The 12,978-nt window shown below is 39.6% G+C and overlaps 3 protein-coding genes across 3 annotated transcripts in view; 1 reads left to right on the top strand and 2 right to left on the bottom strand.

Moving 5' to 3' along the window:
- The window catches only part of LOC133640869 (gastrula zinc finger protein xFG20-1-like), a 177,378-nt gene that overhangs the window by 104,076 nt on the left and 60,324 nt on the right, over window positions 1-12,978 (top strand). The gene's annotated exons all lie outside the window — the stretch shown is intronic.
- LOC133641187 (oocyte zinc finger protein XlCOF8.4-like) overlaps window positions 1-12,978 on the bottom strand; it is a 112,188-nt gene that overhangs the window by 96,997 nt on the left and 2,213 nt on the right. The window lies entirely within an intron of this gene.
- Window positions 3,645-12,780, bottom strand: LOC133640696 (oocyte zinc finger protein XlCOF6.1-like). Its single transcript, XM_062034259.1, has 2 exons — window positions 12,693-12,780; window positions 3,645-6,342 (listed from the first exon to the last, which is right to left on the bottom strand). Exons 1-2 carry the CDS (start codon window positions 12,736-12,738, stop codon window positions 5,126-5,128), a joined length of 1,263 nt encoding a protein of 420 aa, XP_061890243.1. The 5' UTR covers window positions 12,739-12,780; the 3' UTR covers window positions 3,645-5,125.

The raw sequence follows: 12,978 nt of genomic DNA, 5'->3' as shown, positions 1-12,978 counted from the left end.
AAATAAAAAGAAGAAGAAGAAGAAGGAAAAAGCAAGATGGCGTTTGGGGGAGAAAGTCTAAACGTGGGCGTTATAGTTCTGTATTTTTAATCAGTGCATACATGTGCACATACAGTATATGTCGTTTAATATAGGCTACCTTTTATTTTGTTTCCCGAGTATCCTGGTTCCTTGATTTTTGTAAGTAAAAAATAATCTTCAATCGCGCTGCTGTATCAGTTTGAATTATTGGATGGATAGCGGGAAAAGGAACAATATGGTTCAAGAAAGGCTGATTGTATTGTACCATATGTCCCGGCAAGAAATCTGCGTTCAAAGAACTCCGGCTTATTAGTGATTCCCAGAGCCCCGAAAAAAGTCTGCGGGCTATAGAGCGTTTTCTATTGGGGCTCCAGTACTCTGGAATGCCCTCCCGGTAACAGTTAGAGATGCTACCTCAGTAGAAGCATTTAAGTCCCATCTTAAAACTCATTTGGATACTCTGGGAACTCCTCCAACCATTCAAGATGCTCTCCCTCCTGACTGATGCTGTGTTCCTCTTCTTCTTCTTCCTTAATGTGGGGGGACTGTGGCTCCTCCTCTTCCTCTTTAAAGTGGGAGATCAGTGGGTCATTTTCCTTTGTATTGTGCAGGGTCTCTTATGCCTCCATTTCCTCTTTAAAAGTTAAGTTAAAGTTAAAGTACCAATGATTGTCACACACACACTAGGCGTGGTGAAATTTGTCCTCTGCATTTGACCCATCCCCTTGATCACCCCCTGGGAGGTGAGGGGAGCAGTGGGCAGCAGTGTAGCCGCGCCCGGGAATCATTTTTGGTGATTTAACCCCCAATTCCAACCCTTGATGCTGAGTGCCAAGCAGGGAGGTAATGGGTCCCATTTTTATAGTCTTTGGTATGACCCGGCCGGGGTTTGAACTCACAACCTACCGATCTCAGGGCGGACACTAAAATATGAGGTCAGTGGGTCCTCCTTTTACCTTTTACAATTGTAGGTCAGTGCTTCCTCCTCTTCTTTTGTAATGTGCCGTGCCTGTGGCGCCTCGTCTTCCTTCTTATTGTGGGAGGGCTGTGGCTCCTCCTTCTCAATCCTGAAGCTCCACTTGTGTTGCTCAGGGAGAAGATGTTCTTCACAGATGTCTGCAGGACACAGGAAGACAAACATGTTTTAGAAACATCCAGCTCTGCTCAGTCACACAATGCATTCAGTATGTTTACATGTACTTAAGAAATACAAGTTATTGTATGAACTGTCTTGAAATCTAAGAACTTCAGCAGCCAAGGATTCTTCACTTGGCTGCCAAAGGAGAAACAGCTTTAGGAGAGAACAACAAGATCTGTGGGAGAGCTCAAGGTCTAGCTCAGGGGTCGGCAACCTTTACCACTCAAAGAGCCATTTTGGCAAGTTTCACAAATTAAAGAAAGTAATGGGAGCCACAAAAAAAAATTTAAAATGAAAAACACTGCATACAAAGCTTAAATGCTTTGTGCTATGTTAACCAGGGGTCTCCGACACACGCACTTTAATGTGGAAATTTGATGTTAGTGCAGACCGCAGGTTTTGAATGAATGGCGCTTGATAGCGTCATACTTGCTAACCTTCTCATTTTTCCCGGGAGACTCCCGAATATCAGAGCGTGATGACACTGGATTTGGCGCCCTCTACAGTCTGCCCTAACAGTGTACCTGCTCGACCACACGTAGAATGCAATTTCAGCTTGCTCACGTAAGTGACAGCAAGGCGTACTAACTCAGCAGCCACACATCTTACACTGACGGTACCAATACCCATAATCCCATGCAGCCCTAACTCTTCCGCTCAACCAACGCACGGAGGGGGGGGGGGGGGGTTGATGTGTGGGGGGATTTGGTGGTAGCGGGGGTGTATAATGTAGACCGGAAGAGTTAGGGCTGCATGGGATTCTGGGTAATGGTTGTGTTGTGTTTATGTTGTGTTACAGTGGGATGTTCTCCAGAAATGTGTTTTTCATTCTTTTTTGGTGTGGGTTCACAGTGTGGCGCATATTTGTAACGTAACAATGTTAAAGTTGTTTGATACGGCTACCGTCAGTGTAAACTGTGTGGCTGATGAGTAAGTATGCTTTGCTGTCTCCTGTGTGTGCAAGTAATAACAACATGCAACATGTGGCTGGACTGGCACACTGTATGTAAATGTTATAGAGGACAATTACTGCAGTGCAATTAGGGCACGCCCTTTATTTAGTAATTAGAGTGTAAATAGGATTATTTTCTTCCCTGGGAGTAATCTATGAAAGACACTGAGATCCATAAATCTCCTGGGAAAATCGGGGGGGGGGGGGGGGTCGGCATGTATGTAGCTGAGCCGCATCAGAGTGGTCAAGGAGCCGCATGCGGCTCCGGAGCCGCGGGTTGCCGACCCCTGGTCTAGCTCAACCATAACAGCTTGTGCTGCACAGAGAGTACAGCCGATGACAGAACATCTGTTTGGAAATCAAGAGAATTAAAACTGCCAGACCGCAGAAAAGACAAGTCCAATCCACCAGACATGTCAACAATCTCGGATCAATATGGAACACTCTTGGTCACCCTTGAGGGTATCAAGGGCCAACTGGAAAGCCTTGATGGCATCAAGGTCCAGATGGACAACTTCATGAAAGAGATCCGTTACCTAAAGGACCAAAATATCAAAAAGGACCAAGAAATAAAATCACTGACTAATAGAGTTGATGAGCTCGAGCAAGTTAGGAAACTCAAAGATGTCATAGTGAGTGGCCTGAAAATAAGTTCCAGGAGCTATGCCGGTGCAACAGCAGGGCTCAGTGTGATCCCAAATGAGGAGATCAAATCTGTGGAAGCTCAGCTGACAGGGTTTCTAGACAATCAAGGCATCAAGATGCATCCTGGAAATGTAGATACCTGCTATCTGCTTCCCAAAAAAGCAGGGAGTGGAGACGGTGACAACGACACCCGTGCCGTGGTGCTGTCCTTCGCAAACAAGAAATACAAAATTGCTCTGCTGAGGCAATGCACCAAACTGAAAGGCTCCAGGGCGTATGTAAACGAACATCTCACCAAGAAGAATGCAACAATCGCTTGGAAGGCTCGCCTAGCTGAAGAAAAATAAGAGGATTCAAAACACCTGGACGGCTAACTGCAAAGTCTACATCAAACCAAATGGATCTGATACCTCCAGACCGGTGCTGATCAGGGCACTGGAGGAGCTGTAAAAGTATGACTAGAATAGGTAGAAAGATATCTATGGAATAAGAAAGCTCAATGAACTCAGTTCAACCGGATTGTTCACAAATAAATAAGAAAGAATTGGACATTCTGATTGCTGAGGATATAAAGACCCAAATGAAGAAGTTGCCCCGGATTATTATTTCTGTTACAACAAGGTAAACGACTGTGGATATTACACAGAGGGTAAATTCAACGACAACATTTACCTCAAAGGAAATCTTTCAATAATTCATTTTAACGCCAGGAGCCTATATGCTAACTTTGATCAAATAAGGAACTACCTTTCATCATTTGACAAGCCCTTCAACATAATTGCAGTGTAGGAAACCTGGATTAATGAGCAGAAAGGTATGGACTTCCATCTTGAAGGTTACAACTTTGTATGCAAAAATAGAATCAACAAATCTGGGGGTGGAGTTGTATTGTTTATTGATCTAAACATTAATTTAAAGATTCTGGAAAATATGTCTACAGTGGTTGCTGATGTGATGGAGTGTGTAACCATTCAAATCTCAGGGCTGAAAGGAAAAAAAAAACATCTGTATGCTGTGTTTACAGGGCTCCAAATTCAAACATTGATATATTTGGAAATTGCCTAGGGGAAATAATCGCAGAAATGAAACAAGGAAATGTATTTCTATGTGGTGACTTTAATATTGATCTGTTAAACCCCAATGACAACCACCAGAATGAGGACTTTGTTAATTCTATGTGTGCCTATGGCTTGCGACCTCTTATCACACGCCCTAGTAGAATCACGAAGCAGAGCGCCACTCTAATTGACAATATTTTTACCAACATACCAGACACTGAAATAACTAGCGGTCTTATGGTAACTGATATATCCGATTACCTTCCGGTAATCGCCATCTGTAGTTTGGATTATTGCACACTTCCAAAACCAGGAACAAAAACCATTACCATTTCCACACATTGTAACTGAGCTACTGTGTGGAACCATTTCCCTTGTGGATCATTAAAGTTGTTCTAAAGTTTGTCTAAGTCATTAGAAGGCTCTGTAATGAAAGGGAAATCAAGGCCTTTGAACGTGACATGATAAACAAAGAATGGAATAGTGTATTCAGTGAATCGGATACCAATATCGCATATGATATATTCCTTAACACAATAATTGAATCATACGACATGCACTGTCCGGTAATCACTACTTCATGCAGAAGTAAAAAACACAAGGATAAAAAGCCTCGGATGAGTAATGCATGCAGATACACAACAATATTCATATTACACAAGAGAGTAATAAAAACAATTATTAGAATGGATTATAGAGACCCAACAAATGATTCATAAAGTCACACATTTTAAAATGGTATACAACACAACTGTTCAAATGATGTATAAAGTAAATAATAATATGCTTCCAGAAGTGGTCCAGAAGATGTTTCAGATGTGAAGCAGTAAATATGAACTTAAAGGGATTTATGTGTACTCAAAAGCAAAGGTATGAACACATGTAAAACAAATATGTATATCATATAAAGGAGTTCATCTATGGAATCATCTAGAATTAGAAAATAAAAATATGTAACACTTCATTATTTCAAAAAACATATATAAAACACTATTATGAATAAGTATAAAAGTGAATTATGAATATCTACACATAAAATGTTTACTGTATGTAACATATTTTATGTACTGTTTATTCTCACCTTTTCAGTCAAATTGTTCTGTTCATTTTAAAGTACACAAATGTGTATATTAACTCATGTACTTGACTGAGATAAAAGCACTAATCTGAAGTGTCTCATCTATAAATGTTAGAATCATATGAACAAGATGGTGTTACACACACAACAATGATGTCACACATGTTATATGTGCTGATGTTGTTAGAAAGTCAAAGTGAAAGTTTTGACAGTTTATTTCAAATCCTGCATCTTCATTTGCTGCTGCTGTTCTCACCAGCACACTTGTGTTTCTTACACTGGTATTTATAAGAGAATCTTTCACCACACACACTGCAACTCAACACTTTCTCACCTGTGTGTGTTCTCATGTGTACTGTAAGAGTGTTTAGGTGACCAAAGCTTTTGTTGCAGCTTGAACAGGAGTAAGGTTTTTCACCAGAGTGCGTTCTCATGTGTGATTTTAATTGCCGTCTTTCTATATAACTTTTACCACATACTGAACATATAAAAGGTTTTTCTCCAGTGTGTGTTCTCATGTGCACTTTTAAACTTCGATTTATTACAAAACTTTTACCACATTCTGAGCAGGAAAAAGGTTTTTCTCCCGTGTGTATTCTCATGTGTGCTTTGAAATGGGGCTTTTGAGTAAAATCTTTACCGCAGATTGAACATGAAAAAGGTTTTTCTCCTGTGTGTGTTCTCATATGTACTTTTAAATTTTCATTCATTACAAAACTTTTACCACATTCTGAGCAGGAAAAAGGTTTTTCTCCAGTGTGTATTCTCATGTGTGTTTTCAAATATTGCCTTTGAGTAAAATCTTTGCCGCAGATTGAACATGAAAAAGGTTTTTCTCCAGTGTGTATTCTCACGTGTATTTTCAAATATTGCCTTTGAGTAAAATCTTTACCGCAGATTGAACATGAAAAACGTTTTTCTGCAGTGTGTATTCTCATGTGTCTTTTCATATTGCAACGGTCATTAAAAGTTTTGTCGCAGTGAGAACATGTGAAGTGTGTGTTGTCAGTGTGACATGTCTTATCATCTTTAGAGTCTTCATCATCAGTGTCAGGAGAGTGTGACGTTGTGTCCTCACTATCTGATAGTGGAGCTAAGAGCTTGTCTGCTTGTGATCCTCCACAGTGGTCTCCATCAGCTTCTGTTGTCATGTGTTGAGTTGAGCTGCTGCTTGGAGGCTCCGCCTCTTCCTTCTCCCCACTCTCACCTTTGACCTCATCATCTTCACTCTTCACAATCACATGGAACTCCTCCAACAATTCTTGACTGATGCTGTGTTCCTCCTCTTCCTCTTTAAAATGGGAGGTCAGTGGGTTATTTTCTTCCCTTTGCATTTGTAATGTATGTGGCGTCTCCTCTTCCTCCTTAATGTGGAAGGGCTGTGGCTCCTCCTTGTCCATCCTGAAGCTCCACTTGTGTTGCTCAGAGAGAAGATGTTCTTCACAGACGTCTGCAGGACACAAGAAGACAAACATGGTCGAGAGGAGTCCATCTTTGTTCAATCACATGTTAGGAGCGATATTGATATGATTTTACCAATTCAGATTTAATTTTCAATTCGGCTTTACGATTCGGTTATTTGTGGACTCACTTTTGCTTTCAAATTCGGTAAAAAGGAGAAGAAACAGGTCGATTAGCACCAACAGTGAGGTCTTAAGAGGCCCAGACCTTACGGTTACTCCATGAGGTGCCAAAATACAAATATTTTTGGCTATGACTTAACAAAACACTACACTTTATTTTGTGGTATTACAAAGAACTTTCTTCCAGAAGGTCTTATCTTTGTCCATGTGGTGTAAGATGACACAAAAATTGAGCTGTTTGGCCACAATACCCAGCAATATGTTTGGAGGAGAAAATGTGAGGCCTTTAATCCCAGGAACACCATTCCCACCGTCAAGCATGGTGGTGGTCGTATTATGCTCTGGGCCTGTTTTGCTGCCAATGGAACTGTACTTAAAATGGGACAATGAAAGAGGAGGATTACCTCCAAATTCTTCAGGACAACCTAAAATCATCGGCCCTGGAGGTTGGGTCTTGGGCGCAGTTGGGTGTTCCAACAGGACAATGACCCCAAACAAAGGTCAAAAGTGATAAAGGAATGACTAAATCAGGCTAGAATTAAGGTTTTAGAATGGCCTTCCCAAAGTCCTGTATAAATGTGTGGACAATGCTGAAGAAACAAATCCACGTCAGAAAGCCAACACATTTAGCTGAACTGCACCAATTTTGTCAAGAGGAGTGGTCAAAAATTCAAGCAGAAGCTTGTGGATGGCAACCAAAAGCGCCTTATTGCAGTGAAACTTGCCAAGGGACATGTAAGCAAATATTAACATTGCTGTATGTATACTTTTGACCCAGCACATTTGCTCACATTTTCAGTAGACCCATAATAAATTCATAAAAGAACCAAACTTCATGAATGTTTTTACATAGTTTCTATCTATTGGAGCACATGCTTGTTGATGTGCTCCAATCACTCTATCACAAACAAATAAGAGTTGTAGAAATGATTGGAAACTCAAGACAGCCATGACATTATGTTCTTTACAAGTGTATGTAAACTTTTGATCGCGACTGTATTTGTATATATATATATATATATATATATATATATATATATATATATATATATATATATATATATATATATATATATATATATATATATATATATATATATATACACATACACATAAAACTGTGGTAAGTGTACCACTAGTTGTACGCCAAATATTATTGTATTATTTAAGTACAGTGTTTTATTTTCCTATATTCAAACTGTGTTACTGTTCAAACTGTGTGTAATATTACAGTGGCTAAAATATTAAATATACTTGTTAAATAAAGTGTCTTCCTTGTTTTTAATGCATAATTAAGGCCTACTATGCTACTGTATTTTAATGCTGTTCATGATGGTGGTACTTGGAAATCCAAGTATTTTCTGAGGTGGTACTTGGTGAAAAAAGTTTGACAACTACTGACGTAGTGACATTGTAAACTACATTGGCAGACACCATTTTGTTATACCCAAACGGCGTCTGCTCATACATCGCGCTTCCAACGAGATCCCGTTTTCTCTCTCTCGAGTTAACAGGAAAAGGAGAAAGCAATATCTGCGTCATTTCATTTTTCTCAAAATACTTTCCACTGTGTTCGTTAGAAAGTTCCACAACTGTTCACGTTATCCCACGCTTGTGCTACAGCACTCATCTCATTGTGCAACATGTGAATGTTTGAAGTGGAACTAAACGTGGTCTCTGAAAGGCGTACACATTATTTCCAAAGCAGGGCCCCCATCCACATATACAAACCCCGTTTCCATATGAGTTGGGAAATTGTGTTAGATGTAAATATAAACGGAGTACAATGATTTGCAAATCCTTTTCAACCCATATTCAATTGAATGCACTACAAAGACAAGATATTTGATGTTCAAACTCATAAACTTTATGTATTGCCACCTTTCCCAACTTCTTTGTCACGTGTTGCTGGCATCCAATTCTAAAGTTAATGATTATTTGCAAAAAAAAGAAAGTTTATCAGTTTGAACATCAAATATGTTGTCTTTGTAGCATATTCAACTGAATATGGGTTGAAAAGGATTTGCAAATCATTGTATTCCGTTTATATTTACATCTAACACAACTTCCCAACTCATATGGAAACGGGGTTTGTATAAACAACCTCAATTGTTTTTCATCTTTAATTTGAAGGACTGTTTACTTATCTGACAAATTCAAAGGAAACTGCACTTTCTTTAAAAATGTCGCCTATCATTCACAATCCTTATGTAAGACATATGTTTTAAATTGTTAAGAATTCTAAATAGTAAATAAACGTGAGCAAAAATCAGCTAACATTGGAGTCAATGGGAGCTCCTCTATTAGACCCACAAAGTCCTCCAAATAACCATCCAAAAACTGCCAACAATACTCCATTTACATTTTGTGACCTGAATATTAACCAAGTATTAGCAATATTGTTATTATAAGCGCTAATGTTAAGGACCTACTTTTAGCGGCACATTGATCACAGAAGTAACTAGCTTATGTTGCTATATTGACATACTGAGCTGCTTTCTCACCTCTAAGATGGTGAAAGCTAATTCTAGATTATAAATCATGCTTCTCACTTATGTAGTAGAAGGTTGTGGACATAAACCGGAGAACTTGGTCAACTTTGACATCCAACTTAGACCTGGAGATGGCAAGAATGACACGAAAATACGCTCTTTTGCACCCACCCTTTTTAACCCTTTGTGAGGATTAATTCTTCATCTAAACGGGAAGATATGAACATCCCATCAGTCGGCATCCCAGTGAGAGCAGACATTGTATGCTTAAAATGAGCAAGATATGTAAATATGACATGTTATTAAGAATGTTACTACATTACATATATACTTACAGTGTGTATTTAAAATGTTGAAGGGGGTTTTAGGATGTTATTTAGAGCACTTTATAGGCAGAATAGAGCGGCTACCAATGACTCAATTGTTAGCTAACTTTTGCTAAGGTTTATTTTCTATTGAGGATGCATTAACCATCGACCTGCTCAGTGGCCTTGTGGTTAGAGTGTCTGCCCTGAGACTGGAAAGTTGTGAGTTCAAACCCTGGCCGAGTCATACCAAAGACTATACAAATGGGACCCATTGCCTCCTTGCTTGCCACTCAGCATCAAGGGTTGGGGGTTAAATCACCAAATGATTCCAGAGCGCGGCCTCCGCTGCCCTCACCTCCCAGGGGGTGAACTTGGGGATGGGTCAAATGCAGAGGATAATTTCACCACACCTAGTGTGTGACTACCGCTGGGACCTTAACTTTAACTTACATAGGGACTGTGAATGATTCCAAAAAGTGCAATTCCCCTTGAAATGAGAAAATAGAACAACAAGATATTGTGAAGTGAAGTGAATTATATTTATATAACGCTTTTCTCTTGTGACTCAAATCTCTTTACATAGTTAAACCCGTTATCAAAGTTACATTTTAAACTAGGGTTGCAACAACTAATCGATTAAATCGATTAAAATCGATTATTAAAATAGTTGGCGATCAATTCATTGGATCTATGCTATGCGCATGCGTTGAGGCTACGTTTTTTATTTTTATAAATCTTTATTTATAAACTGCAACGTTTACAAACAGCTGAGAAACAATAATCAAAATAAGTACAAAAACAGTACAAAACAGCGCCAGGGCGGCGCTGAGGCTACGTCTCATGAGGTGGAGGTAAGCCAGCCAATGATGTGTCATGTCTTATCCTTTGCTGGAAACATTCGAAAAATGGCAGAGGAAAACAGTACGGATAGTTTGTTGCAGCCATGGATGAAGGGAAGAACTTACGGTACGTAACTTTTTAAGTCCATAGTCCGGGTACATTGATCCGTTGTGTCCGTCTTTTGTATGTTTTTAATATTTTGTTAACGAGGAGATTTTTATTAGCCAGGCCTCCCTCGCCCGCCTGCAGCTGCTAACACAGACCCGCAGGCGTGAGCACATTACCCCTATACTAGCGTCCTTTCACTGGCTCCCTGTGCGTTACCAAATCAATTTTAAACTCCTACTATTTGTTTTTAAAAGTCTAAACAACCTGGCTCCAACATATCTCTCCTATTATCGTGCTCTGTTTGTGTTGTGTTGTGTTGTGCTTGCTCGTTTCTCTTGTGTTATCTTTTAGCCTGCCCATTGTACAGCACTTTGGCTACCCTGTGGTACATTTTTAAATGTGCTTTATAAATAAAGTTGATTTGATTTGATTTATAAAAAACAACAACAATTTTTGTAACATTTTCATTGTTTTAGTTGGCAATTTGAAAGAACATGGTGCCAGTATGCTATTTTTTTCCCAATAAAATACTGGAAAGGATAGAAATGTAGTTTCTCCTTTATCCGATTATTAATCGATTAATCGAAGTAATAATCGACAGATTAATCGATTATCAAATTAGTTGTTAGTTGCAGCCCTAATTTAAACCAATGTGAGTGGCACTGGGAGCAGGTGGGTAAAGTGTCTTGCCCAAGGACACAACGGCAGTGACTAGGATGGCAGAAGCTGGGATCGAACCTAGAACCCTCCAGTTGCTGGCACGGCCACTCTACCAACCGAGCTATACCGCCAGGCCGCCTTAACAACACCAACACATTACCCACCGCCTAAACTAAAGTCTCTGTCTCTCCCTTCTCCTCACTTTCACCTTTGACCTCATCATCTTCACAGGGACACCAGTCACTGGGAACTCCTCCAACCATTCAGGATGCTCTCCCTCCTGACTGATGCCGTGTTCCTCCTCTTCCTCTATGATGTGAGGGTAATGTAGAGCTTCCTCTTTAAAATGGGGGGTCAGTGGGTCCTCCTCTTCCTCTTTATTGTGAGCGAAGCGGTGACTCCTCTTTCTCTGTAAGGTGAGGGAGGGCTGTGACTCATTTTTCTCCTTAATGTGAGAGGTATGTGGCTCCTCCTTCCCTTTAATGTGGGGTTGTTTTGACTCATCTCCCTCTTTAATGTGGGGGTACTGCAGCTCCTCATTTTCCTTTTAAATATAGGGGGGTTGTGACTGATTCTGCTCCAATCTTGAGGTCCGTTCTTGCTGCTCAGGGAGATGTTCTTCAATACACAAGTTAGACGAACAAATGCTTAGAAAAGTCCAGATTTATCCAGTCACATGACACATTGTCCTGCACCAGTATATGTTCTGATAATGTCTCTGAGAATCTCATCAGTCACCACGTTGACATTCAAGATGTGAAAACCATACCGTACATCAGGAAAGCAATACAAAAACTCATGACAAAAAATAAACACAGCAGTAAAACACTTACATACAAACAAGACAGCTGCTTGTAGACCCGAAAGAGAACAAAGAACATGACTAAAAAAAATAAAACCTACTTTTCAGAAACCTGAGGCCTGGCTCGAATAAGTTTGTGATAGTGGTTTGCAAGCAAATGTTTGTATTGGCCACATTTACATGTTAAACTTGTGTTTTACTTTTGTAGCTGTTTGTATTAATGGCGTCACTGAAGTAGCACCTGTTTGCATTAGTTCTGTGATATTTTAAAGGGAGACTGCACATTTTCTTTTAGAATTTGGCTAAACATGACTAGTTTACGTCAGTAAATAGCTGGATAAGGCTTTAAAGTATTTTTCTTACTTTTTTTCCCTGAAATGTCGAACCAATAGCAACATGGTGTTTTATGCGGCGCTAATGTTTTGGTTAATTTAGCACCAAAAACACATCAGGGGATTTCACCTTTTTTACGCGTGTCTAAGAGGAGCATCGATATTTGCATTTAAACTGTAAAATCCTGTTAATGATTTATTTACTCTACTTATTTATGTCATGTCTGTTGATCATGTTTTGTTTGGCTATGTTCTGTTTGGTTTTTGGACTCTTTTTAGTTCCTGTTTGTGCACTCTTGTTTGTTTTGTTACCATGTCAACCCATTAGTTTTCACCTGTTTCATATTTTGGACTCACGCACCTGTTGTTAATAATGTGACATTATTATTTAAGCCTGTAGTTGCCAGGGAATCGGCCTGGCGACATCACTCTGCTTCATGCCATGTTTACGGTTTCATGCTTGGTTCACGCTGCCTGTATCATAGTCCATGCTGCCCAGCTCACGTCACCGCAAGTACGTTTTTGTTTATTAATGTCACAGTTAGTGTCTTTTGTTTCATGTCCATAGTTTACGTCTCAGTGCTAGTTTTGTTTCCAGCGTTAAGTTTTGTGCCTCCGCTGCGAGCGCCTTTTGTATGTACACTTTTTAAAGTAAAAATAAAATCATGTCTTTACCTTCACGCCATGTCCGGTCCAGTTCATTTGCATCTCGGGAAAACATTCCACGCAGTAAACTGCACCATAGTCCTCGTCAATGGATTTGTGTTGTTGTAGCTTGTATGCAGCAATGTTTAACATCAACAAAACATAGCTAATTAGTAACAGTAAACTAGATTAATTCATCTATCATAGGTGTTGAGACATTGCTAGACAGCAAAGAAGTAACTAAATACAAATAAACATTGATATTTTTTTAAGATATCTGGCTTGTATCTTCAGTAGGTCACATGGTTACACCCCA

Source organism: Entelurus aequoreus, linkage group LG23 (assembly GCF_033978785.1).
Source record: "Entelurus aequoreus isolate RoL-2023_Sb linkage group LG23, RoL_Eaeq_v1.1, whole genome shotgun sequence".
NCBI classification, from domain to species: Eukaryota; Metazoa; Chordata; class Actinopteri; order Syngnathiformes; family Syngnathidae; genus Entelurus; species Entelurus aequoreus.
The sequence above is the reverse complement of the archived record's forward strand: the minus strand, read 5'-3'. Positions and strand labels throughout refer to the sequence as shown.

Coding starts and splice junctions, on each gene's coding strand:
- LOC133640696 (XM_062034259.1), bottom strand. CDS start 12,738: ATGTTTTCCCGAGATGCAAATGAACTGGACCGGACATGGCGTGAAG. Junction 6,343..12,692: donor GGACCGGACATGGCGTGAAG/GTAAAGACATGA, acceptor TGTGTCCTGCAG/ACGTCTGTGAAGAACATCTT.